Source organism: Carettochelys insculpta, chromosome 3 (genome assembly GCF_033958435.1).
Source record: "Carettochelys insculpta isolate YL-2023 chromosome 3, ASM3395843v1, whole genome shotgun sequence".
Classification (NCBI taxonomy): Eukaryota; Metazoa; Chordata; order Testudines; family Carettochelyidae; genus Carettochelys; species Carettochelys insculpta.
The window spans coordinates 131,967,674-131,992,939 of NC_134139.1; the positions used below are offsets into that span (position 1 = coordinate 131,967,674).

The window sequence follows — 25,266 nt, forward strand, 5'->3', positions numbered from 1 at the left end:
TATCCCACTGTCATGTTTTCTGTTATATTATTCTGGATCAGGATAATGAAGGCTTAGGATGGCAGTGATGATGATGAAGCTAGCCACTGCCCTGTCTCTGTTCTTCCATGGGTGGAATAGTGAATTCCTTCACTTATTTTGACAGAGAGAGAACCTGTATACACACCATGTATACAGGACAAACTGCAAACACTCTTCAACAAAGAATGAATGGACAGAGCAGACAAAAAAAAAACAAAAAAACTCCAAATACACAAATCTGTCAACCAGCACTTTAACGGAGTGGGCCATTCTGGTCAAGACCTGAGAATATGTGCTCTACTGAAAAGAGACTTTCACAACCATCTACAGAGAGAATGCTCAGAGCTAACATTCATATTCAAGAACAACAAGAAGTCCTGTGGCACCTTATAGACTAACTAACATTTTGGAGCATAAGCTTCCATGGGCAAAGACCCGCTTCATCAGATGCATGAGTGCGGGGGGGGGGGGGGGGGTTGGTTTCAGAGGGGTATTTAAAGAATGGAGGGCCAGAGCTGACAAGGTCTATTCAGCAAGGTGGAAATGGCCCATTATCAATAATACGTATTAAAAGAGTTAAAAATAAGTCAGATCAGACAGGGGGATATGAGCCATTGTTAGAGTCTAATGGGGAGATATTAACACCCAGGGCAGAAAAGCTGTTGCCCACAGAAGCTTATGCTTCAAAATATCCGTTAGCCTATAAGGTGCCACAAGACTACTTGCTGTTCTCAAACCTACAGACTAACGCGGCTACCTCTCTGGTAGTCAAATTTGACACATTAACATGTTGTTTTGAACAGGGACAGCAATTACCTGGCACATTATAGACTCTTTTACATATTTTAATGTTTGACCTAACTCGCAACTTCCCCATCCCACACCATCCCGCTGTCTCTCTGCTCTTATTTGCCAACCTTGATGCAATTTTTGGACCTCTGTGCTTTATATATTGAATCTGTTCTGGTAAGGCTATGGTCTGAAGTGGGTCTCTCCCACAAAAGCTTATCGCCTAATAAATTATTTTGTTAGTCTTTTTAACGTGCTACATCACTGCTTTTTTGTGTTCATTCATTTATATACCATCGTGCTGTCCTTTGCATTTACCATCACTGAATCTTACCAGCCATCTTGCTTCCCAGTTGCATAGTTTTATGGGAACTGTTTCTGACTTTTCTTGGACAGCTTTGGCATCTTGAGTAATTGGGTATCATCTTCAAACTTTGCTGTTTCACTCTTTAACTCTTTTCCCAATGATTTATGAATATGTTGAACATCACAGCTTTCAGTACAGGTGCTTCGAAGTCACCACTGTTAATCACTTCTTCATATTGTAAATATTGACTGTTCCTACCCTCTGTTTTCTGTCTTTTTCTTTTTATCAAGTTAGTTTTATTTTTTGTAGTTAAACTCAGTCAGGGTAAACTTGTAGGCCCAGTTATAATGCTCTCCTGCACCACTTTGCTTAGGTCTCAGGTCCCCTCTCCCACCTTAACACAGATATTGGTCCTTAACTCTATTTTAGCTTTGCAGCTAAGAGGCTTTCCAACAAAAACTTTTCTTCGAAACCTGGATACTTAAGTGCCTTGATGTGACTTGAAACAGATTTGTTTTCTGGGAGACTTGATCGCATCTGACCTCTCTCATTTCAGCTGCTTCTGTGGTCAGTCTCGATCTGAAGAATTGCAAGCTAAATCTCCAGTTTCTAACCAGTACAGGCAATATTCTTTAAGCACCTATAAAAACACATAGCTTGTGTGCCATTCTCATGCAATAAGATCAATTATGGTGGTTAAATTTCTTGAAATGGTTCTCTTTACTTGATCATTAATATAGGCTCAGAGGTATCCCTCAGAATCCTCTAAGCCATTTACCAGTCTTGATTAGAAAATGTCATCCAAACGTCTCTGAATCAAAATCATTCCCTTTTAAAAGAAGGCAATGAGATGACTTGTAAGTGAACTGAGCATAATTTTTCCCCCCAAATATGCTCATTAGCATAGGCAAGACTGGTGAGATACATGGTGTAGTGCTCATCCATATTGATGTCCTTGCAAAACCCTTCATTTCAGTCTTATATGGATCAAGAAAACTAAATACAGCAGAGCAAAACTATGCCCCTTCAACGTTTCTGCCCAACAAGGTTTCTTCAAGACAAACTGGGACCCAGTGGCTTAGTTTATGAAGACTTGCAACACTAAGTTAATTAAAATAACCCAGTATATGTTATGCAGTTTCTGTAACATGAGTAATGGGGCTTATTATATCTCATCTTATTGAGTTACATTAAGCAACAAGAATGAACACTAGTAGTCTTAAATAGTTAAAGTCAAAAACAACAAGAAGTCCTGTGGTACCTTATAGACCCCGGTGTCCTGCCAGTTCTGAATCAGTAGACACTATAATGGCTATTGCTGTAGTGAACTAGTAATGTTAGTCTGAAAAAGAAAAGGAAATGTAAATTTTGAAAAACAGGAATAAAATTTCAGCTGTCAGGTGCAGCTTACAATGATGCATGATGATTTCTGGCCTAAATGGCACTTCTGGCGATTTCTGACCATCCAGGAGATTGGTCAGATTAAAGGAAAGTGGTTTAGGATTTCAGAGAGATTCTGAACACTGCGTGTGCGTGTGCGTGTGCGGACTAAGATTTATTGGTACATAAGCTTTCATGGTCAAAGACCCACTTTGTCAGATGGGTCTTTTCCATGAGCGCTTACACTCCCTTCAGACACAGCATTTCTCATACCCTTATATTGCTTCCGCTGGCCTCCAAGAGATATTTAGGATTCTGCTGAGGCAGCATTAATGATATTGTTCAAGTACCTTCAGATGACACATGTATGTTGTCCAGGTTTCACATGCATATAGTGAGGGGAACAACCACTGCACAGTATACAAGGAACTTTGTCTTAGGATAGATGTCCCAGTTCTTGAGGACCCTTTGTCTCAGGCGGTCAAAAGCAGAACTTGTGTAGCTCAGATGATGCTGGATTTCAACATCAGTGTTGGTTTTTTTTAGTGGAAAGATGACTTCTAAGGTATGGGAAGTGCTTCACATTTTCCAGCAGTTCTCCACTGACTTCAATAGAAGGTTTATGAGATGTGTCCAGTGGGTAAAGGTTGGTGGATCACCTTGTTCTTTTTGATGATCGGTATGAGGCCAAGATTCTCATATGCTTCAGCGAAGCACTTAAGATGGTCTGAAGGACTTGGGGGCGGGGGTGGGGGGGAGGAAGAGTGCAACAGCCATATTGTCATCTGCGTACTGGAGCACCATGATTGAGATCCTGGAAGTCTTGATTTTAGCCTTCAGTCTCCTGAGGTTGAAAAACTTCCTGTTCAGTGTATAGACAATCTTCATACTATCTGGAAGCTTACTGTTGAAGTGAAGGGCTGTGGCAATGAAGATGCAGAATGATGGGGCAATGATGCAGCCTTGCTTGACACCTGCTTTGACCTCAAAGGGGTTGCTTTGGGAATCTGTTGTTGCTCAATATTTTGTCAGTCAAGTTGTCTTGACGCAGCCTTAAAATGCTAATATATTCTTTGGGGCTGCTGATCTGCGAGAGGATGGCCCACAGGGTGCTGCAATTGACGGAGTCGAATGCTTTGGTCAGGTCAATGAAGCTTATACATACAGCTTGGTTGCATTCACAATGTGTTTTGAAGTTGCTAGGCAGTGAAGATCAAGTCTGCTGTTCCTTGGGATGGTCAGAAGCCACACTGGGATTCTAAGAGTGGCAAGAGTCAATTTGTGAGGATTTGAGCTAAGATTTTCCCTGCTGTTGCCAGGAGGGAGATGCCACAATAGTTTCCCCAATGCAGCTTGTCTCTCTTCTTGAACAGGCTATCAGCATGTCTCTGAAAACTTGTGGCATCTGCTCCCTATCCCAGGTCTTGAAAATCAGTAAGTGGAACTGTTTTGTGGAGCTCTGGGCCACCTTCTTTGAAGACTTTGGTAGGGATTCCATCTAGTCTGGTAGTCTTGTTGCACTTCATCTCTTTGATGGCAGCTTGGGGTAGGAAGTGTTGCATGATTGTGTCTAGGCAGTTTGAGGGATTGGATCAAGGGATTCTGGGACCAAAGAGGGACGGTTCAGGAGCTCGTTACAGAGCTGCCTCCAGCAAGAAACAATGGCTTCAATTTTCAAGGGGTGGGTACCATCCTTTGATCTCAGGGGATGGATTCCATGGTTTCTCAGCCCATGAACAGCTTTGGTAGCATTGAAGAAACCTCTTGTATCGTTGGTGTCTGCGAGATGTTGGAGTTCTTGTGCCTTCTCAATCCACCACAGGTTCTTCAGAATTTTTGTTTTACATTGCATTTCCGCCTTGGCATGGGCTTCTCTCTGTCATGCAATTGATATCACTTTACCAGGTTCTAAAGGCTTGCTTGCTTTTTTGCCTTAATCTATTGTTCAATTTCCACATTGTCATCAAACCAGTCCTGATCTTTCCTGTTCCGGTAGCCAGTGGTTTCTCCACAAACTCCAATGATGGCATTTTTCAATTGATACCAGTGTTCTTCCACATCTTTAAGGTGTGTTGTCAGTAGCTTCCTTTGGAGCTCTATCTTGAAGTTTCTTCATCTGATGGTGTCCTTCAAACCTTGTACATTCGTCTTTTGCTGGATTTGTTTTCTCTGACTTTTCTGTTTGACGATACTAATTGTCATTGATCAATCTAGGAGTCATCAGCACTAATCATTGCACGTGTGAGAAGGACATTGATGAGGTGCCAGTGCTCTGATGGAGGATGTTGCCATGAGGTCTTAAATTTTCTGGCAGAACAGGATGTTCTTGATGACTAGCGTGTGTCCCACATATTTTGCAAGGAGGAGCACTCCATTGGAGTCGCTGTTGCGAACTCCTTTTTTCCCCAATGGTAGTCTGCCAGAGATCCATTATCCCCTCGCAAACTCCGCCAATCAGTTGTAAATCCTTAGAATTAGGCCGTTTGTTAGCATTTTGGGAGGATGATGCTCCTCCCCATTCTCCCCTTAACACATGACACTGCCATTGTACTGGTCTGGAGCACCCTCAAAACCACAACTTGATCACGACCTCAAAGGAACACTGTCTGGCATATTTCAGACCAGGCCTCTTGTTGCTGAGCATCCTGCAAGTTTTCTCGAACAAGTGTTAGAGTCTCTGGTGTTCTGCAGTTTACCTATAAAATCCAAAATGTTAGTTCCCAGAGAAAGTGTAACTCTTTCCCATTGCTTGTTTGGTGTGTGTGTTTGTTTGTTTGTTTTTTTAAAAAACAAAACCACTCTTCTCTTTGGCTCAATTGGCACCTTCCTGGAGATTTTCAGGGACCAACTATCGCTGGATTTTATTTTTTTTCTTTTACAGGCAGTTAACTACATGCTGGAATGTCTAGAAAAGAGGCATAGCCCTCCCATTCCTCTGTCTGTCTAATGTGTGTATACACACACACAATAAATGAAATAATCGGGAAAACCAACAACAACAAAGTTAAATCTTTTCTTGGTATTTGACACTGTAAAACTCTTCTTGACACTGATTTCTAAATATAAATAGTAAAATGAATATTCTTTATGCTATTGATTTGAGCATGTTAAATTTCTGCTTCTGTCCAAATTATGTCTCTAGCATGATCTGATGATGCACAAAAACACAGTATTGCATTAGTTACAAAATTAGAATGTATATGTATGGTACAGTATGCAGTAAATTCCCTAATGGAAATATTGAACCATAGGAGCAGAGGAGGACATTGGTTTTATCATGTCTTCTAAAGTAAATTAGAATATTCAGTCAGATTTCTTGATTTACATCCTCAACACCTCCAGGTTACGAAAATAGTTTGTACAAAGAATATTAATGGTATGAAAACAGATTAAGTTCTGATAGGATACTGTGTGAGGCACATAGCTTTATAAATAAAATGAGAACTAAAGAGACTAAAAGTTAGATGCTTTAATTTCACTTTTGTAAAACCCAGCAGCAACTTAGTTTAGTTTCATCTCGCTCTGCTCATGTAACCTTTATTTACAGCAGAGGTGACTAAAAAGTGGCCCATGGAATGGATCCTGCCCGCAAAATGTTTGGACATGGCCTGCTGCGGCTCTGTGGCACCTTGAGGCAAGCTCCCTGGCTGCTGTGACCCCACACACCACCCAAAGTGGTCAGCTGCTGAAGACAGTCTCTCTCTCTCTGCACGGCGCCCACTCCTTGTTGTGGGAGAGGTCTTGGCACTCTCTGCTCCCTGTCTCCTAGCACCATCTTTGCGACTTCCTGGCCGTGTCTACACTAGCTCCAAACTTCGAAATGGCCATCCAAATGGCCATTTCAAAGTTTGCTAATGAAGCGCTGAAATGCATATTCAGTGCTTCATTAGCATGCGGGCAGCTGCAGCACTTCAAAATTGATGCGCCTCACCGCCATGCGGTTCGTCCCGACAGGGCTCCTTTTCGAAAGGACCCCGCCTACTTCGAAGTCCCCTTATTCCCATGAGCAGATGGGAATAAGGGGACTTTGAAGTAGGTGGGGCCCTTTCGAAAAGGAGCCCTGTTGGGACGAGCCGCAAGGCGCATCAATTTCGAAGTGCCGCGGCTGCCCGCATGCTAATGAAGCGCTGAATATGCATTTCAGCGCTTCATTAGCAAACTTCGAAATGGCCATTTGGATGGCCATTTCGAAGTTTGGAGCTAGTGTAGATGTAGCCTCTGTTGGTTGTACCTGGCCAATGGGAGCTGTAGGTACAGTGTTCATGAGCACGTGTAGCACAAAGCAACTTGCTGCCCCCTCACTCAAAAGGAGCGGGCCATGAAGAGAGAGAAACACTGGATCAAGCTGCTGCAGAGCAGAGCAGGGGGCCTGCATTCCACTTGTGTGTCTAAGCTCTCTGCACTCCTGCCCCAGGTCGCAACCCCCTCCTGCCTCCAACATCCCTCCCAGAGACTGCACTCCCACTTGCCCTAATCCCCTAGCCAAAGCTCCCTCCCATACCCAGATTTGCCTCTTAAAAACTGAGTGGCCTCCCATTGAAAATTATTGCCCACTCCTGATTTATAGCAACAAAGTAAATAGACTTATGTGATTAGACAATTCTGTTTTACTGCCTTAGTTGTTAGAATTTAGGTATTAACATTCCTTTTGTTTTTGTGAACAGTAGGAACTGAAAATGGACAAGAAGCAATTGAAAGTGGAGCTGTTTTTCTCTTTAAGACGTTTCACCTGAAGGACTGTGTTGGCCACGAGGAAACAAAGGCAATCAAGCAGATGTTTGGGCGCTTTCCATCGTCTTCTGCTACTGCTGCCTGTAATGCCACATACCGGATTGCTTCATACTTCACAGAAGAACAGCTTACTTCTCTTATACAGATGGGTGAAGAGCAAAATAGGGATAACAGAATATTCTTTGGTAAAAATATAGCATTTTCATTTGACATGCATGACCTGGATCACTCTGAAGAACTACCAATAAATGGTGAGGTTACTGAACAGAAAACTATAAGCTTAGATTACAGGAAATTTCTGAATAACCATTTGGAACACTTCCAGAATTGCTATGGCGACAACTCTGGTTCCAAATCACTGGAAAACGTGGACGATTCTTTTCTGTGGTGTGAGGTTGGGAAGTTTTTAAATGAATCACTAAAAGGAACCCCTGGAGAACCAACAACTGAGGATCTCTGCTGCACTTTGTATGAGATGCTTGCATCTAGTAAAAGCGGTGATGAACTTCAGAATGAGGTACAGTAGATACATTAGCATCAATGCATGTTGAACCTCCCTACTCTGACACCCTGGGGACCTGGCCAGTGCCAAATCAGAAAATTTGCTGAACTATGGGAGGTCAATACAGTGTGCCAATGGAATTCCACAGACACAGAAAGTAGATGTGTGGGAGGTGCTTCAACACCTTTAGGCTCTGCATTCAGCTTGGCTTCATGGTCACCCGGGGTCCTGGCTGCCAGCTCCCTGTCTGGGGGCTCGGCTGCCAGCCACAGAGTTCTGGCTGCTGGCCCTAGGCCCCTTGCTGCCAGCCTTTCTGCTGCTACCCCTCCCCCAAGCATGCCTTGTGTCTGTTCTTCTCCATCTTGCCTGGAGCTTGAATGCAGCAAACAGCTGATTGGTGGCACTACAGAAGTGCCAGGAGGGAGGGAGAGGACTAGGTAAGTGGGAGCCTGCTGGCGTGGGAGAGAAGGGGGCTGGCAGAACATGGGGTGGTGGGTGCTCAGCAGTCCGCAGCCCCTCAGTTTTCCCTATGGGTGCTCCAACTTCAGAGCAGTCACGGAGTGAACACCTAAGCACTGGACCACAGTGTGCCAGACTAAAGAGATTCAACCTATATTTATTTTAATGTGACAGATGACACTTTCCTTTTTTAAATTCATTATAATTTCCCCATCAAAAAAAAAAAGTGTAGTTGGCATTAAGTGGCTTCAGGCAAGTTACTTCTTGCAGGTGAAAGGCAAGGATGACTCTTAGCTTTTGAGGCTTGGTATATTGCTAAACCTGTGGTCACAGCTGTCATGGGACTATAGCTGATTTGAGTGGCATCAATGTTTCTCGTCTTTGTGTTTAGTAAAATTGAAATGACGTTGTTTTAAGTCACTATAAACAAGTCTGTGCACTGGGGAAGGGAGAAACCATTGTATAACTGGTTTTTCTGATATATGGGGGACATTTTTTGGTCACTGTATAGACTTGGCATCATTTGCTTATATATTCAGTTTAACAGTCACTGTCCAACATTTAGCTATGTTAAATAAAGTCCATGATTTGGTGCTCAGAGACTTGAGCCTTAGTACCATTGCAAACACGTAACTAAATATTACAGATAAGGAAGGAAGAGAGAACATTTCAAATGTAAAGCATTAATAAGGCTTTTTATTTTAATATGTGAAGAGTTTTATCACTGGGACGCTTGGAGCAGTCACTTTGTGCTGAATTATCGACAACACCGCATGTTGGATATTTTCATACTTGACTTTCCTGTCCTTATGGGTGACTTTGGCTCTGACCTGCTGAGCCAGGCCCCTAGGCCTCCTCCAGCAGTGACAGAGTCACAGCCCTCTGCAGTATGATGCAGACATTGAGATCAGCTCAGCTCTGAAAAGGCTCAGCCAAAGAGACTTGTCTCAGCACTCAAATGCAAAGCGTTGGTGGGTCTTGAAGGCCAGATAAATCTGTTTTACTTTGTATAAAATTTTATACGAGGTGAGCTCATATTCACCCTCCTTCTCAAGGTAAAGAGATGCACACACTCCTGGCTGCTGCCTTTCTTTGCCCCCTCTAAAAATTACTTATGCTGGATTTGTTAATAAACAAAAGTGATTTTATGAATCATAAAAGGTGGGAGTTAAGTACTCATAAGAGAGAACACACACAACCATGCATATTACCAAAGTACAACAGAACACACAAGGTGAGCTTAATACACTAACAAGTTGTTCTAATAAGCTTGTTTCACAGACTGGAAAGTCTCCCAGCCTGGGCTCCATCCTTCCCTTGCCACCATCCATTCTATTATTAGAAATAGTCATGTTGGGTGGGATGGGGAGACTTAATGAACAAAACTACCTCACTCTCCACCCATAAATATGATCTTCGTAAGTTGTGAATACTTTGTTCAGTTCAGACTTCTTACTTGGTTTTCATTGGAAAAGTGCAGCACCCAAAATGTGTCCCAGGATAGGTGATATGGTCACACATCTTGTTAGGACCAACCACAGACTCTCTGCTCTCAGGCTTCCAGGAAAAAAAAGAATTTGTTCACAGAACATTCTTTTGAGTATTGGACCATTAAGTTCCTTGAATAGGACTTCATTTAGCATGGCTATGTTAGCAATACAGGTTTATACTTTCATAATGCTAAATCCAAATACAAGAAAGATACATGCATATAAGTAGAATATGCACATTCAGCAAATTATAATATATCCAGTGATGTGTTACATGAACTGTTTTGCATAAAACATATTCCCTTTGTGCAATTCATATTCATAAGTTATATGGAAAATCCAAAACAACATCCCTTGTTGCTTTTGCTTTAGTCGGACAGAGTTTTTAGAGGAAAAATCTGTCTCGCAGTAAATGGTACCAAAGATGACAGTTGTCACTAACCTTTGTTTTTTTTCCTACAACAATCTTTCTTTAAGGACCTAAAAGAGGGATGGGATAAACTATTTTTTCATGTCCAGCAATTAGACCTAGTATTCAACAAACCAGTTTTGCTTCATTAATGTTTGGACTCATGTTTATTATTTTACAAAGCATGATTTTAACAGCATTCTTGAGTTGTAGTGTATTACATTGTGGCAGGGTCAGTCTCATTCCTGGGCCCCGAATCTTCCTTTTAGTCCACTGGCCCCACCATACGAACCCCCTTACCCTTGCTTGGGGCAGGGGGTGTTCTGGAGGGAACCTGGTGCCCACCCACCCACCCACCCACCCATTCCAGGTTCCAGCCCAGGGACCCTGGACGGCTGCTCTCAGGGAGGGCTGTCTCCCTGTGCCCTTGCCCCTGTAGCTCTTCTCCTTGGGCCACTTCCCCAGATGATTGCCCCTGGTACCTCCTTCCGCTGGTGGTAGCTGCGGCAGCAAGTCCCCTCCTTTGTTTGGCTCCTCCGGCTGACCAGTTCCTCACAATCTTTGGTTGAGCTCAGGTGCCCACTGGACTGGGGCAGTCCAGCCCCCCCAGGTTGCTGAGGCTCCTCTCCTTTTCTGTGGTCTCTAGTTTTCCTCTAAGTTGTCTTCACTTGCCTTCCAAACTCTCCTTAATCACCCTCCCCTTTGCCCTGCATGGAGAAGGGCTTATAAAGATAGGCCTGAGAGGGATCAATTGACCCTAATTGATTTAGGGCCGCCTACTCCTCAGCTGCTCCCACTTTGATTGTCAGCACCATCTCTGCTGTTTTTTATTCCTGTCTTTTCCTCTCCTGGCCCCACCCTGCCACAATATACATATGGTGTGTGTGTGCACACATAATGTTTGGATTAATGTTAGGGTTATCTGGCTAATTGGCATCTATTCCCTTTACATTTGTTACAGGTTATTGTGACATTTTGTGAGCTTGCATTTACTTTTTACAGTTGAATTTAGTGTAGGTAAATCTGTAGTCTCTGTTAGATTACTCACAGGCTACATCCACACTCACAAGTCCTTTTGGAAAAATCAGGCCCTCTTCCAAAAGAACAAGTGGAGCATCCATGCATGAAATGCGCTATTTCGAAATAGCACAACACTTCTTCTGGAGGCCCTCTTCCTCTTCCAAATGAGAGAGAGAGCGCGAGCCTTCTTCCAAAAGAGTCTTTTGGAAGAAGTACGTGTGAATGCTCATGGGGCCCTTTGTTTAAAAAGAGCAGTTTTCATGGTGCCAGATATTTTTCCCTGGCATGTTCTTTCGAAAGAGCAGATTGCTCTTTTGATCTGCCTTGTCTGTGTGTGAACAGACTCTTTCAAAAGATGATATATCAGAAGAGATCTTTTGAAATATCATCTCTCGAAAGATCACTGTCGTGTAGATGCAGTCCCACTACCTCTTTCAGGAAGGACCTTGGTCCGTTCCCAAGCCTCTTGTATCTACTTAAACAGTTTTCTTATGAAGCAACTGTTTTAAATGAGAGGTTGCATTTTTATCTTTAAAGAGCTAAATAACTTTTGACAGCTCATTAATTTTAATGTGTAATTATACTTTCTAACCACTTGTTTTTTAATAGAAAATAACTTGATACTTTTAAATTTGGAAAAAAGTACCTCAATTTTTTTCCCCCTGCATGAGTGGTCATACTTTCTTTTGCTGCTGATGCTGGTGAGAAATTTGTTTTCAATTGTAAATAGGGGAAAGGCAGCTCTGTAGAAGATACTCATTATAAATCTGCTATTTATTTCTGCCTTTAAGTAGTATTCCAGGAACTGATAGAAGCTGTCGGGGCAAAAGGAGGACAGGAGACTCGCTGTTAGAGTGACTAGTGGTGAAGGGTCAGTAGCAGACATCTTTGGATGTGAGTAGTGTGTTGGGGACTAGTAATGTGTCAGAGAAAGATGAATAAAGATGGAGCATGGAATGGGGTTCTGTAATAGGACAGTGTTGTGTTGGGGGAGACATGGACCAGAGGAGGAGTCTGCTGAATAAGAGAGAACAAACACATTCAACTGGTGAAGGTGGTGTGGAGTGCTGAGTGAATTTCTGACATAATTCCTCAGTACTTCTTTCAACTGAACCTTTGAACTTTCTTTTTGAAATTTGATGTTTCAAATTACTTAAAGATCTTTCCATAGCTTTTCTGAAAGGCAACAGAATCACTGAAGTGGTGCCACAGAAGTGATGCTGTATATAAGAGTGAGTTGCTGACTGAAAACTAAAGACAGTGTTTATTCTTTTAAAAGTAAGAAGTAAAGTGAAAGAGGAGTGGAAGTGATTCTCCTTGCTTCCCATTTAGACAACTGGCAATGCATACCTATTGTATAAATGAGATTATGTTGCTTAAGTCATGCTTCTGTCTTGTATGGTATTTTTCAGAATGGGTGCGATGACCAGCTGAACATTTAAAAGGCCCTATATCTGCCAAAATGGCTTTTCCTTTAGTGGATTGCAAGCAACAATCTCAAGGAAGGCTTTAAAATGTTGGTTCTATTCATTCCATCACCATTCATTCCCACAAAACCCTTCCTTAGTACAAGTATCAAGTGCTGGGTGTCACCTTTAATCACAACAGACCTGCTAATTCATTACCCGTTGTGTTCATGTGGGACCATTGAGCCGATGTTTAAAATCAGCAGCTTTTGCAAAAAGCTGACATTGGTGTTATATCCTTCATCAGGGCAATGATGCTTTTGGACATTTATTGTTAGTTTTGGGTTGTGCTTTCATGTACTCTTTTGTTATAGCAGTTGTGTTGCTCCTACAAAATCCTGCCTCATAAGCAGAGTGTGGCACAGCAGTGACCTTGGTTAGTCTGATAGTGGGGACAGCAGAGTGCATTCTTCAGTAGGTTCATCCATACTAATAAGATTTGGGACTGCCAGTGCAGGGGAGAAGAAAGCTGTCATATTTCTTGAAGCTGGGCGCTAGCTATGTTGCGAAGGTAAGCATGCAACTGACCACATAGCGAGTGGGTCAATGAAGAAGTGCCTAAAACATGAATAAATGGGCCTCAACTCTTTTGTGTGCTCTTTAGTCCATTCATAGAATGCTGGGGCTGGAAGGGACAATCTCCAGCAATATGGCCAAGAAGTCTATCAGGAGCTTGAGGAGACCCTAATTCAAAAACCCACATATGTGATGGGAGATTTCAGTGTCAAAGTTGGAAGAGGGCAAGAAGGTGAACAGAGTTAATTGGAAGATATGGCATTGCCAGACACTTTCCACAAGGAAAGTGGCAACCCTGGAAGATTAAAAATGGCTTTTTTTTTTTTTTTTGCTATAACCTAGCTTAAGAAGGCCAAAAGGACATGGATCACATCCAGTGTGAAGCATTGACTATATTCTGATTTATAACCAGTGCATTGTACGAGACATCTCTGTAGATCCATCATTTAATAGTAGTAGTGACCATTGCTTGCTCAGAGCCTTGCTCAAATTCAACAAAAAGATGGAGAGAAACTACAGGTGGCAGAGAACAGTAAAAACATTCATTGAGAGAATCTTCAAAGTGAACGTTTCCAAGGAAGATTGGAGCCTTCTAGATAATTGCAAAGAGGGTTATAAAAAAAACTGCTGATAAATTGAGGCAATATATAGAATTAGCAGAGAGTCAAAGAATGAAGGGAAGAATCTTGGAGGAAATGCAGAACACGCTTACAGAAGCAGAGGAATGTGAAGTGAAATGATGGTGACAAACTTGAGTACTTCCTTGTGTTAGTTGATAAAAGTTCAAAGGAGAACTTTGAGAAGTACTGACATGAGAGGCTCTTATTGCAGAAGCTTCAAAAGATGTGAACGGTAAGTGACATTGCACAGCTCAACAATAATGGTGTGGAAGAACAGTGATAGAAAATAGGTAATTGACAGAATAGTAATGGAATTGGTCTTCAAACATTTCTGCAGCAAACTGTTCATGTCTTAAATAAATGATCCCACTACCAAAGCTTCAACAGACCAACAAGCATGCACTTCTAGTCCTTTGACATGGCATTTCATGAAATGGAGGAAGGAAAAGCCGCAGGTACAGACAGACTGATAATCAAAATAAGAACTCGAGGCCAAGACCCCTGGGAAAATCTTGCTCAGAGAAGTTTCTATTACTTGGAAATGCAAATGATACCATTCTGCTGTACAAGAGGGGCTGTCATGAAGATCTAAAGAACTCTTGTTCAGTATGCCTGCTCTCATGTCTATAGTCCATTCACCAAAATAACAAACTGAGAATCTGCACAGGCAGCAAACAATAGAACAGGCAGGCTTTCAAAGGAATTTCAGTGCAACGGACCATATTTTCACTATAAACCAGCTACTGAAATGCTAACGGATACAAATTCCTTTTATGTATTGTCTTCAACTATGAAAAAAGCCTTCAATAGCATAGGGATCAATGTAGCATTGAAAGCTCTTGCAGAGCAAGGCATCAACACAAACTATATCAAACTCTTAAAGAAGCAAGTTCTGACTGAATTGAAGTATATAGCTTTATTTGATACTTCCCTTTGCATCCTAGTTAAGAAATGTGTAAAACAAGATGACATGGTTTTACCAAAATCCTTCACAACCTACCTTGATATGATAATAAGATGTATTAAGTGGAAGAGGAAATATCAATGGAGAGCAGTTAAACCATCTCAGTTTTGTGGATGGTATTGAAAATATGATCAAACTACAGAAAATGTTATGAGAACTCTAACACAAAAAGCGACAATATTGGACTGGAAAAAAAACAAGTGCCCAAATTTTAAGTGCCTGAAGTTTTGTGAGCTGGTATCTTGCCAAAAGCCTAAGTAACAATCAAGAGAAAACAAACTGAAGCTGAGCAATATGTCTGTCTGGGCTGATATTAGGAAGGCGAGCTCTTAAGAACTAAGCAGGCAGGTTGGTGCACATTGATCTATCAGTGATGTTCTCCAAGGAAAAATCAAGGCAACATGTGCCAGCCTCTTCAACTCAGCAGTGTATTGTCACCAATTTTGTAACAGTGAAGTGTGGGTACTGATAAAGACAGTGGAGTAACAACAGTCTGTTGTGGAGAGGACAATGGAAATAAGAACTCTGGAAATTTCAATTCATAATAGAGTCCCAAGTGAAGTGATCAAATAGCAGAGTGGAAGTCACTTGCTGAAAACAGGTATAGTGCGATGTGTGGGCCGGGCATATAGTATGGCTCACTGACAACTGAGAGACTGCAGCTGTCGCTCAGTGTTACCCATAGGAACTGAAATGACCACTTGGTTGACTGTCAAGGAGAAGGGAAAACTACTTCTACTGTGGGGGAAAAAATGCAGCAAAGGAGGCCAGAATATGAGAAGAATGAAAAACATGTTGTAATGGGCACAAGGCCATTGGATGCTCTAAAGAACAGATTAGACAAACGTCTCTTAGTGATGGTCTCAGTATACTTAACTGCCTCAGTGTAGGCAGCTAGACTAAATGATCTTCTGAGGTCCCTTCTGGCCCCCTATTTCTATAATTTTGTGAAATAAGCTAGTGCTACTTTCTGGGTGGATTCTAATATGCGCTATTTCAGGTGTGATTCTTTAAGCCATTTATAAATTTATTAAATGAAGAGCACGTTCACTTATTGGCTGCTTTATCCCACAACAATCTTTCTCTTACTTTATAACTGTAAGAAATCTGCTTGCTTTAGAACATGGGTGTCCAACCTTTTGGCTTGCCTGGGCCACAATGAGTGAAGAGGAATTGTCTTGGGCCGCATATAATATAGTTAATGTATATAAATCACATAATAATGTTAAAAGTTTACAATCTTGTGGGGCTGCATTACTAGCTCTCCAGGGCCGCGGGTTGGACATGCCTGCTTTAGAAGTTGCCTCTCATAAGGTGCATCTACACTAGGAATCAACTTCAAAGTAGCCATCAAAGATTCTACACACGTTTTCCCTTACTTAGAAGTTAACTTTGAAGTAGGGAGCCCAACTTCGAAGTCCGTATTCCATTTCTGGGAATGGAGCAGTGCCCTACTTCAAAGTAGGGTGTGCATAGATGTCAACTTCGAAGTTGCTTACTTTGAGGTTGGTCTTTGGAATAAGCAACTTCAAAGTTATTTTTGTAGTGTAGACACAAACACAGCCATACACTTTGAATTCGTGAAGCAGTGTCTTCCACTCTGAAAAGTCTAGTCAAATTAGATTACATTACAAATAAACAATTAACATATTTTGGATTGTTACGTTTCATAACTATATAACTGGTAGTTACATGTAAGAAGCCAGTTACCAACCTATGAGTATAGGGAAACATGCTGCACAGAGACCTTAGCCATGACAGCTGTCTAATCTTTTTCAAGATTTATTATATTCTCTCTCACAGCAGCCACCACAATAGCTCTTCGTAAAAAATTGATAGAATCATAGACCACTAGGACTGGAAGGGACCTCAAGAGGCCATCAAGTCCAGCCCCCTGCCCCAAAGGCAGGACCAAGGGCTGTCTAAACCATCACTGATAGACATCTGTCTAACCTGTTCTTAAATATCTCCAGCGATGGAGATTCCACAACCTCCCTTGGCAATTTATTCCACTGTCTGCCCACCCTGACGGTTAGGAATTTTTTCCTAATGTCCAACCTAAACCTCCCTTGCTGCAGTTTAAGTCCATTGCCTCTTGCTCTATCCTCAGAGGCCAAGAACAACAAATAGATGTATTTTAACTAACCTAATTTTCTCACGATAACTAGAGAATGCTTTGCTCTGGTTAGATTTTGAAGCAGAAATTACAGCATTTCTTCATGACTCAAAGAATATAACTCCCGTAGAGATTCTAGTTAAAACTTAGAAATAGTAACTAAAATACTGACACTTTTGAGGGTTTTTTTTTTTGTGGGGGGGGGGGGAGAGTGAATTCCATCTTCTGTTGTAACACCATTAACTCAGGGACCATTACTCAATCTTAAAATAGATCACCAGTACTCTTCTTGTAATTTCTTAGATGTTAATTGCAGGTATTGAAAGAAATTAAGGGGACTTCTGCAATTTAGGAGAAAAAACATGACTAAGCAACTTAACTGATGAACGGTCTATGTAAACTCCTTTATTCTGTTTTCTGTGTTACAGGATGAAAAAGGAAATGTCTGAATAACTAAAATTAAGATGCTTAAGTGTCATTCAGTATGACAGCAGACTATTCAGCATGTCACAGGCATATCTAGACAAAATGTTAAATGTTATTTTAAATGAGTAGCAGGGAATTCAGTGATAATATGATGGAATACTAGTGATGAGCAAAGAATATTATTGCCACTCATTCACAGTGCACAGTATTAGTTTATATCTTAATAAATGATATTTACTTCTTAAACTTATGCCACTCGACTAATTTTTGATTTTGTGTGCATGGATGTAAAATATGTAGATACATTTTTACAAGCCTGTAGACTGAGAAATTAAAATCTTTATCCAATTTGCATTCGGCATATGTCATAAATAGGTAGATTGATTGCCTAATATTGAAAAACTAGCCCACTGGAAGAAAAGATAAATTTAAAAAAGAAAACAAAAAGAAATGTCAGAAGTATGAGACTGGTAAGCAGAACTTAGCCTGATGCTATATATTGTTAATTAATAGATAAACAATCCTAAAGTACCTTCGTATATTGCCTTTTAAGTTTATGGTTCTCTAAAAGGTAAAAAGATGGTAGGCATTTTTTATTCTGTTTTTAAAAAAAAAAAAAAAAAAATTCAAGATTTCACTACTTTGTTTGCCAGAGTCCTCAAGAGAACCAGAAGACTGATGTCTGAGCTATTGGCTACTACCAAGTGCTTTTTAAAGTTAATTGTTTTTCCTTTCTCTTTAGCCCTAATATTTTGTGTATTTTGTCAGAGTGCATGAGACTTCTTCTTGGGCCTGGTGTAGGGAGAAATGGAAGTAAGAATTGGAGATTAAGCTTGGAAGGCCTTTTCAGTGTGGATCTTCTTTTTGCTTGACTGCTGCCCCCACCACTTCAGCTGCACCTCAGCCTACATTACACCTGTTCCCTAATCTCCCACACATCAGGACGTCCTTTCCACATCTGTCTATCAGAAAGCTCCTTCCTCCTATGCATGCCTGGTCCCACTGTGTATCCCTATTACGTTCAGCCTTTAGCTTATTTCTTGATTTCAAATTTTTACTAATATACAGTTTAAAAAAAAAAAAAAAACCAAACCACCCATCCAACTCCTGAGGCCCTCGACAGTATGGCACAAGGGGAGAGACAGGTTGTTTCCAGCTCACTTTTGAGGTCAAAACCACTGTCTCAAAAGCAAAAGGGAAACTGGCAAGCAGCCAATGTATGTTGTGGAGTACAGCTTTAGAATGGATGTGTCTGTCATGAACTTTAGTCTGAACGTTTAGTATGCTCCCAAAAAAGAAGCAACCTGCTTCTTAAGTTGTATAAGTCATTACTACCTTCACTTTCTGAATAACTAAGTGTAGGAACTAGTAGCTGCAGCTTCATAGTTAAAGTTGTAGTCTCAAATAGACATAAAAGGGGTCTAAATTATCTTATTTCTCTACCTGTAGTTGTGTTTTGTGTCTCAAGTTTCAAATAGTATTAGTTTTTGTGCCCTTTGAATCTTGTGTAGCAACTGGCTTTCTGATAACTCTTTTGCATAGCATTGAGGCACAGCTCATATGTTAAAAATCTGATTGAAGACTGACTTTTTTATCTTAATTTTCCACTACTTAAGAAACTTATGAGTTGTAAGTCAATTGGATGATTTTTGAATGCTTGAATTTGGTGATATTGTTTCTGTTGGCTTCCTGTATTCTTCTCACCACAATCCTGGTTGCTTTAACTTTTCTTAGTGTTTTAGCTCAAACTCTACAAAGGGGCCGAAGGAAACTGATGAGCTGAAACTTTAGACAAATGGGATTCCAGGCTCTGCTACTGAGTTGGGTCTGACAAACATCCCATAAGTAATCAGAGACTCTGCCATTCTTAGAATGATCAAGTGACGCAGATTGAGAGGGTTTTCATTTCTGTTCAACACCTCTTGCTTTAAATATGAAAAACAAAAACCCCAAAATGACTTTAAAACACATTTGGAAACTAATACACAAAAAGATCCCAACTTTAGTGTGAAGTATGGATGCCTGTTACGTGCCCAGTGTACCTGACACAGAAGCAGCAAAACCAAAAAGTTAAGCGATGTAGCAGTAAATCCCTATCTACTCCTTCACTTATTCTGCCCATGCACCTTATCACTGGTTGGAGCTTGCAAGAGATTACTGCAGAAGCATCATATTAATGTTATAACTAATGTATTGGTCTAAAGATTCACTCAATGTCTCCTGATAGTAGGAAGCTTCCTAGTGACAAGGTGGTAAATGGGAAATGGGTCCCTGGTGCTGGGAGGATGGAGAAGACCAAGTGAGGATTGCAGGGACTAGATGAGGATGGCCCCTGATCCGAATCAATCCTTCTGCTCTGTTGGAGCATGTTTCTCATAAGCAGTGGGAAAGTACAGCTTCTATTTCACAGGCTGATAGTTTAAAACCATTATTATGCTGGCCTAATCAGCCAGTTAAATTGGGCTCTTGTGGTAGCTGGAGCATATCAAGAAACTCTTGCCTCGTGGGCTGGGATCTAATTTTGTCTGAATAGTGAGTGTGTCTTAAAGATAATTTAAACATTGCAGACCTTGGTGTGGATTGGCATTTATCTAACCAGATAACATTTCTTTTATATGCAAGCACACATACCAAAATGCCTGACTTGAATAATCTACGTTGGACTGGGTAACATGATCTTTGAAAAGTTCTGAAGCTATAATAGTTTAATTTCATGGCAATCTATAGCCCCATATGTGGCATCTATGATGCACAGGAAGAGTGGTCTGTATATCTGTGACAGCACTTCATAACCAACCACATGACTGCCATATCCAAAGCAAATACGGTTTGTGACCAAGTTGCAAGCTTTTCCAGAGCAAAATTGTGGGTTGAAGTGTGTAAATATTTTTGGTTTGATTTCCCAGTTGCAGTACTAGCCTTTTATGGCAGAGTTCCACTAAAGTGGTGATTTTCAAAATTCTTTTCACTTATGGAAACCTAAAGAAACCTTTAAGTCTTAGGTATAGTCAGTGTAGGGGATCCCCAGGGTCTGTGGATGACAAGTTGAAAACCATTGTTCTGTGGTTGACCTTTCACAAGCCTCTCAGACATGGTCTGCAGACCTCACGTTGAAAATGGTGACTGTCACTCAGATTTTTTTGACTAACTACCTTCATGATTTTGATGTGTGTTGCTGTTTAGTTTAAAGTGGGGAATAGATATCCTGAGTCATCTGTTTGCACAAATTTCTAGAAATGAAACATTTTTTAAAAGTCAAAACATTTAAATGGAGAGCCTAAGCACAAGGAACTAAAGGAGACTAGTGAGCAAATTGTGAAGTTGCCAAAAGTGCTTATCATGGGTGTGGCCGAGTTTCCCATGATCTCATAAAGTTTGTTTATAGCCACCAGTCCTGGCTCTCAGTGTTCTGTGCTGCTGTTTTTCTCTAGTTTACCTCTAAATGTCTCTGAAGAGCCCAGTAAGCAATGGAGGTGTTGGTAGTATGCTAGACAAGCATATAGAAGACAAAGAACTATTAAAGGATTAGGCTAGTTTAAAGTAAATTTCCAGTTTTTTGTTTTTTGGTTTTTTCTTCAATTGTCAGTGATATACAAAATCAGTCTAGGAAAATGAGGTAAGTGTGAAGTGGTTTTGATCAAGCAAATGATCACAACTTGGAGAAGTTCAGTAACTTCACTTTCCTATGTGTACTAAACCAAAGTTTTTGTTGATATATCTGCTGCTTTAAAGCCTACAAACTAAAGGATATTGCCTCACTTGTCTTGCCTCTTGATGTCGTAGGACCACCATATTACACCCATATGTACACATAAATTGTCCCTCTCTCTGCTCCAAAATTTAAACCAATATATGTTCTTTCTTGGGCCTTGTCACTAGGGTCATGTAATGAAGAAAACAGAGGTGGGCTTTTAAGTATACTAAAGTACCTAGATTAAACATTACTTACAACACATCTAATTATAGAATGCAGGAAAGAAATAGTCCTTGCATTTAAAGTCATCTTAATTAAGTTGTAAAGTGACCTTGGCTTTAGTTTTGTTAAATTGGTTCTCCAAATTAAGTATGTGTAAATAATGGGCATTTATTATTCCGAGAAGTCACTCATTTATTTAGTGGCAATAAATAGAAATCTGGCTTGGACACACTTTTTAAAGTCAAAATAAGTAGTCTTAATTTACATGGCCAAATTGTTAATGCCATTAAAGAGCTGAATTTTAGAAGTGTGAATATTTAAAATTATTCTGTAAGGCAAGAAAATTGACTAAGGTAAAAGTGCTGTCTGACACTTCTGTTTATGAAAATAAAATGAAATATTTTTCACATGAGAGAATTTGAGAATTTGTTTGTAGGCCAATCATTAAACTGAATTTTAATATTTTGAGCACTGTATACTTGTGCACACCTGTGCTACATTTCATATAAAGCCATACAAATGCAAATATATTGCCTAAAGAAGCATTTTTCTTCAAAACACAATATTTTGCTTCAGGTAGAAGGGTTCTTTTGTAGATGGAGTTTCTTTTCGAAAGAGCCCCGTCTACACTGCTTTCTTTAGAAAGAATCTTCTGAAAACATTGTAAAGTGCAAGATATGTAAATCAATGCCTCATTTGCATTCCCCTTTTGAAAGAAGAATGCAAATGTAAACGTAACCTGTTGTTTAATTTGAATTTTAATGATACTGACAACTTGGGTGTATGCACTCCTATAATTTTTTGGTAGTTTTATTAGTGCAATCTGTTCCACTAGTGCTGAATGCTGGCAGTAATGAGCAAAGTAATTTTTATTTTTTCCAAGTCAGAGTTGTGGAAAATAGCATGTGCTGTCATTTACATTAGCTAGAAAATCAGTTTTTTCTCACCACTAACCAGATGCATCTGAGTCCATTACACCTCCATCCTCCCAGCTGGAATGCTGTCCCCTAGTTACATCCAGGGCTTAGTATTTCCATGTGAGCGTCTGTTATTTCCACAGTGGAATCCACATCTAAGAAGCCCAGATGCTTTGTAGCTGATGCTTTTTTTCCCCCTGTTTGAACCGAATCAAAGGTGTCCTCAGAGGTCCATGTTCACAGATGCTTTTCCCCTGGCTCCTGCTGTGAATTGAGGTGACTAACTGGATAGGAGCTACAGCAGTGGTCTCAAACTCAATTTTGCCTTAGGGCAAGTGACAGTCCTCAAATCCTGCTAGTGGGCTGGTGGGCCCCTCTCTGACAGAGCTCCAGGAAGAGGGGATTCTCCATGCATCCCTCCAATGCATTTCCTGGCCTTGCCTGCCAGTCCATGAGTCTCTCCCCCTCCCCACCCTGTGTACTCCCTCGGCCCCACAAGCATGCCCCCAAGTTATTTTAAACCTTCACCTTTGGTCCCCAGTGCCACCACTGCTAGTACAGAGGGGCTAGCATGACTTCCAGCTGCTAGCTCATCGGCACTAATGGCATCCCCGTGTACCGGGACAGGTGTATGCAGAGCTGTACTGTCCATAAGATGTTTGTGTGGCCACCTTAGGCTCCACACTTTGGCAGGCTCTGTGGCAGCTGCTCCAACCAGCCTATTCCTCCTACCCCCTGCAGTACTCGGGTGGCCTGAGGCTGGCAACAGGGTTCAGGTCTCCTCCTGCACTTGCTGCAGCAGCCTGCTTTGCTCTGTTGCCATCTCCCAGGACAGCCTGTGCTGGGGAGCTCTGCTTCCTACTACTTATGTGAAGTGGAGTGACCAGGCTGGCTTGAGAGAGGGCGGCCAAGCAGCTTCCACACAGCTTCTGCTGCCATGATGGGAGCAACGGCTGGACTTGTGGTAAGGATATGGACATCACCCCAAGGGCCACAGGGACTTGCATGCCTGCAGGTGTGCATGGGATCTTCAATCTGCATGAGGTGCAGATGGCCTCTGGGTTATGAGTTTGCGACTCCTCAGCTACACCCTCTGGTCTCTTTCCAGAGTTGGGGAACCCATTTTTCTCGGGGGCCCACAAGCTGGCTGCTTCTACTCCCTGGAACTTCACGTAGCCGTTCCCTGACTACAGCTCAGAAGTAAAAGTGACATTTTTAGACCCACGTCCTCACAGCAACTTTAACTACCTTCCTCGTTCCCCTTGATCTCATTTTGTGTAAGGAACTCTCCAGTTAGAATATCATGAAAGGTCAGAAATAAACATGTTGAGCTGCAAAGGTGTGAAATAGTGAAACTGACTAATCTGAATACCCCTTGACTGTGAAATTGACCAGAAAGGACTGAATTTGGTATTTGTCCTATATTCATGTGTACTGTAGTTAAACTGACTGGCCTATAAATCTCCAGGTTGTTCTTATTTTCTCTTTTATACATTGGCACTGTAATTGCTCTCTTGCAGGGTGGCAAGTTGTACACACATTATTTCCATTAAAGAAAAACTGACTTTACATAATTTATTGTTGAGGAGAAGGTTAAACAGTGTGGGATGTACATTTCTGGAAGAAAATTTAAGACTAGGAGTCTGGAAGGGTTACTGCAGTAGAACTCTGGTGAGTGCCAGAGTGTAATTAGTGTGTGATTGGCATGTACCATTTATGCACAAATATTCAGGATATAGCTCACATGCTGGAAGGCTGTTTGTGACAGTCCCAGCTGGGAACTCCTTTGGCAATGCATCATATGGCACCCAAGATTGCAGGACAAGAGTGGCATGGCTGCTCGTTAATTTGGTGTACCTGGGACTGTCACAAATAAATACTGAAAAAGGCAGTCCAGTAGCACTTCGAAGACTAACAAAATAATGTATTAAGTGATGAGTTTTCGTGGGACAGACCCACTTCCTCAGATCATAGCCATAAGTCTGTTCTGGTATGGCCATGATCTGAAGAAGTGGGTCTGTCCCATGAAAACTCATCACCTAATATATTATTTTGTTAGTCTTTTGAAGTGCTAGTGGACTGCTTTTTTTTGTTTTGATAGTATATAGACTAGCATGGCTTTCTCTCTGTTTACAAACAAATATTGAATGAGAGATGGCAAGAAGCCCTTATGTGGTTATTGGAATTAGCCATGTGGAACCTCAAGTAAAGTGTTAAAAAAGCATATGAGATATACTTGTGTTGCATACATGTCCTATTTACTTAATATTACAGGACATTTGTAAACATAAAAATTGTAAAACCAAGTGGTATTGCTCGAGGGTTTTGAAGGATGTTTGAAATAAAAGGAAGCACACTGCATCTGAGGGTGCATCTCAAGAAGCAGGGTTGCAAGCTATGTGCATATATTACTTCTGTAACAGAAATAAGACTATGAATTTGAATTTGCATTGTTGCGGAGAAGGCTAGAGGGTTCAGGACATACATTTCTGGGAGAAATTTTTACTTTCTGCATATTGGGGTCACTTTATGTGCAGCAGCTACTTAATATGCCATATCATATGCTAACACATGACCATGACCAAAATGAAAACACTATTCTGGGATGCTAGACAAATTATGCACCTTAAAGGTGGACAAAATGTTGATGAAAACACTTAGATGAATGTGAGTACAGACACTGCTGTAATTTTAAGAAAAAAGAAACATCGTAACCTAGGCTGGAAGCCAGTCAAAATCTCTATCAACGTAATCATCTGTGGATAGTGGCATAAAGTGGTGACCAGTAACTAGGTTGTTAAAACATAGGCCAATGAACACTTTTGGCAATGATTATACTTAAGTATATTGGTGTTTCATGACATGTGAAGAATCTTTTGACACAGGCTGTCTAGTATAGGCAAGCTATTAAAAGAAGGAATACACTAACTTCACCATAGCCATTCATAACAGTAGGGTGAGTTTAAAATTTGCTAAAATATTTGAAAGAGGCCTTGTCTTATAGATAATAGAATATGATGGGGCTAGAATGTGAAATGAAGGGCAGAAACCAATGAAATAATCTATCAAAGTGCCAGTGTCTCTAGCTATAGAGTATCTGTAGTGCAAAGTAATAAGCGGTGTGCAGCATACTTAATGTGGGAGTGACATACCAAGAGAACACATCTTTGAGGAAAAGGCACATTGATAGAGGGGGAAAACAGCAACACAGTGTAAT

The 25,266-nt window shown here is 41.0% G+C and overlaps 1 protein-coding gene across 3 annotated transcripts in view; it reads left to right on the forward strand.

The window, feature by feature from the left end:
- ASCC3 (activating signal cointegrator 1 complex subunit 3) overlaps nt 1–25,266 on the forward strand; it is a 501,864-nt gene that overhangs the window by 27,799 nt on the left and 448,799 nt on the right. For all 3 annotated transcript variants that reach the window (XM_074990822.1, XM_074990825.1, XM_074990823.1), the window contains one exon: nt 7,162–7,745. In XM_074990822.1, coding sequence (XP_074846923.1) covers nt 7,162–7,745 — 584 coding nt within the window. The remainder of the gene's footprint in view (nt 1–7,161; nt 7,746–25,266) is intronic.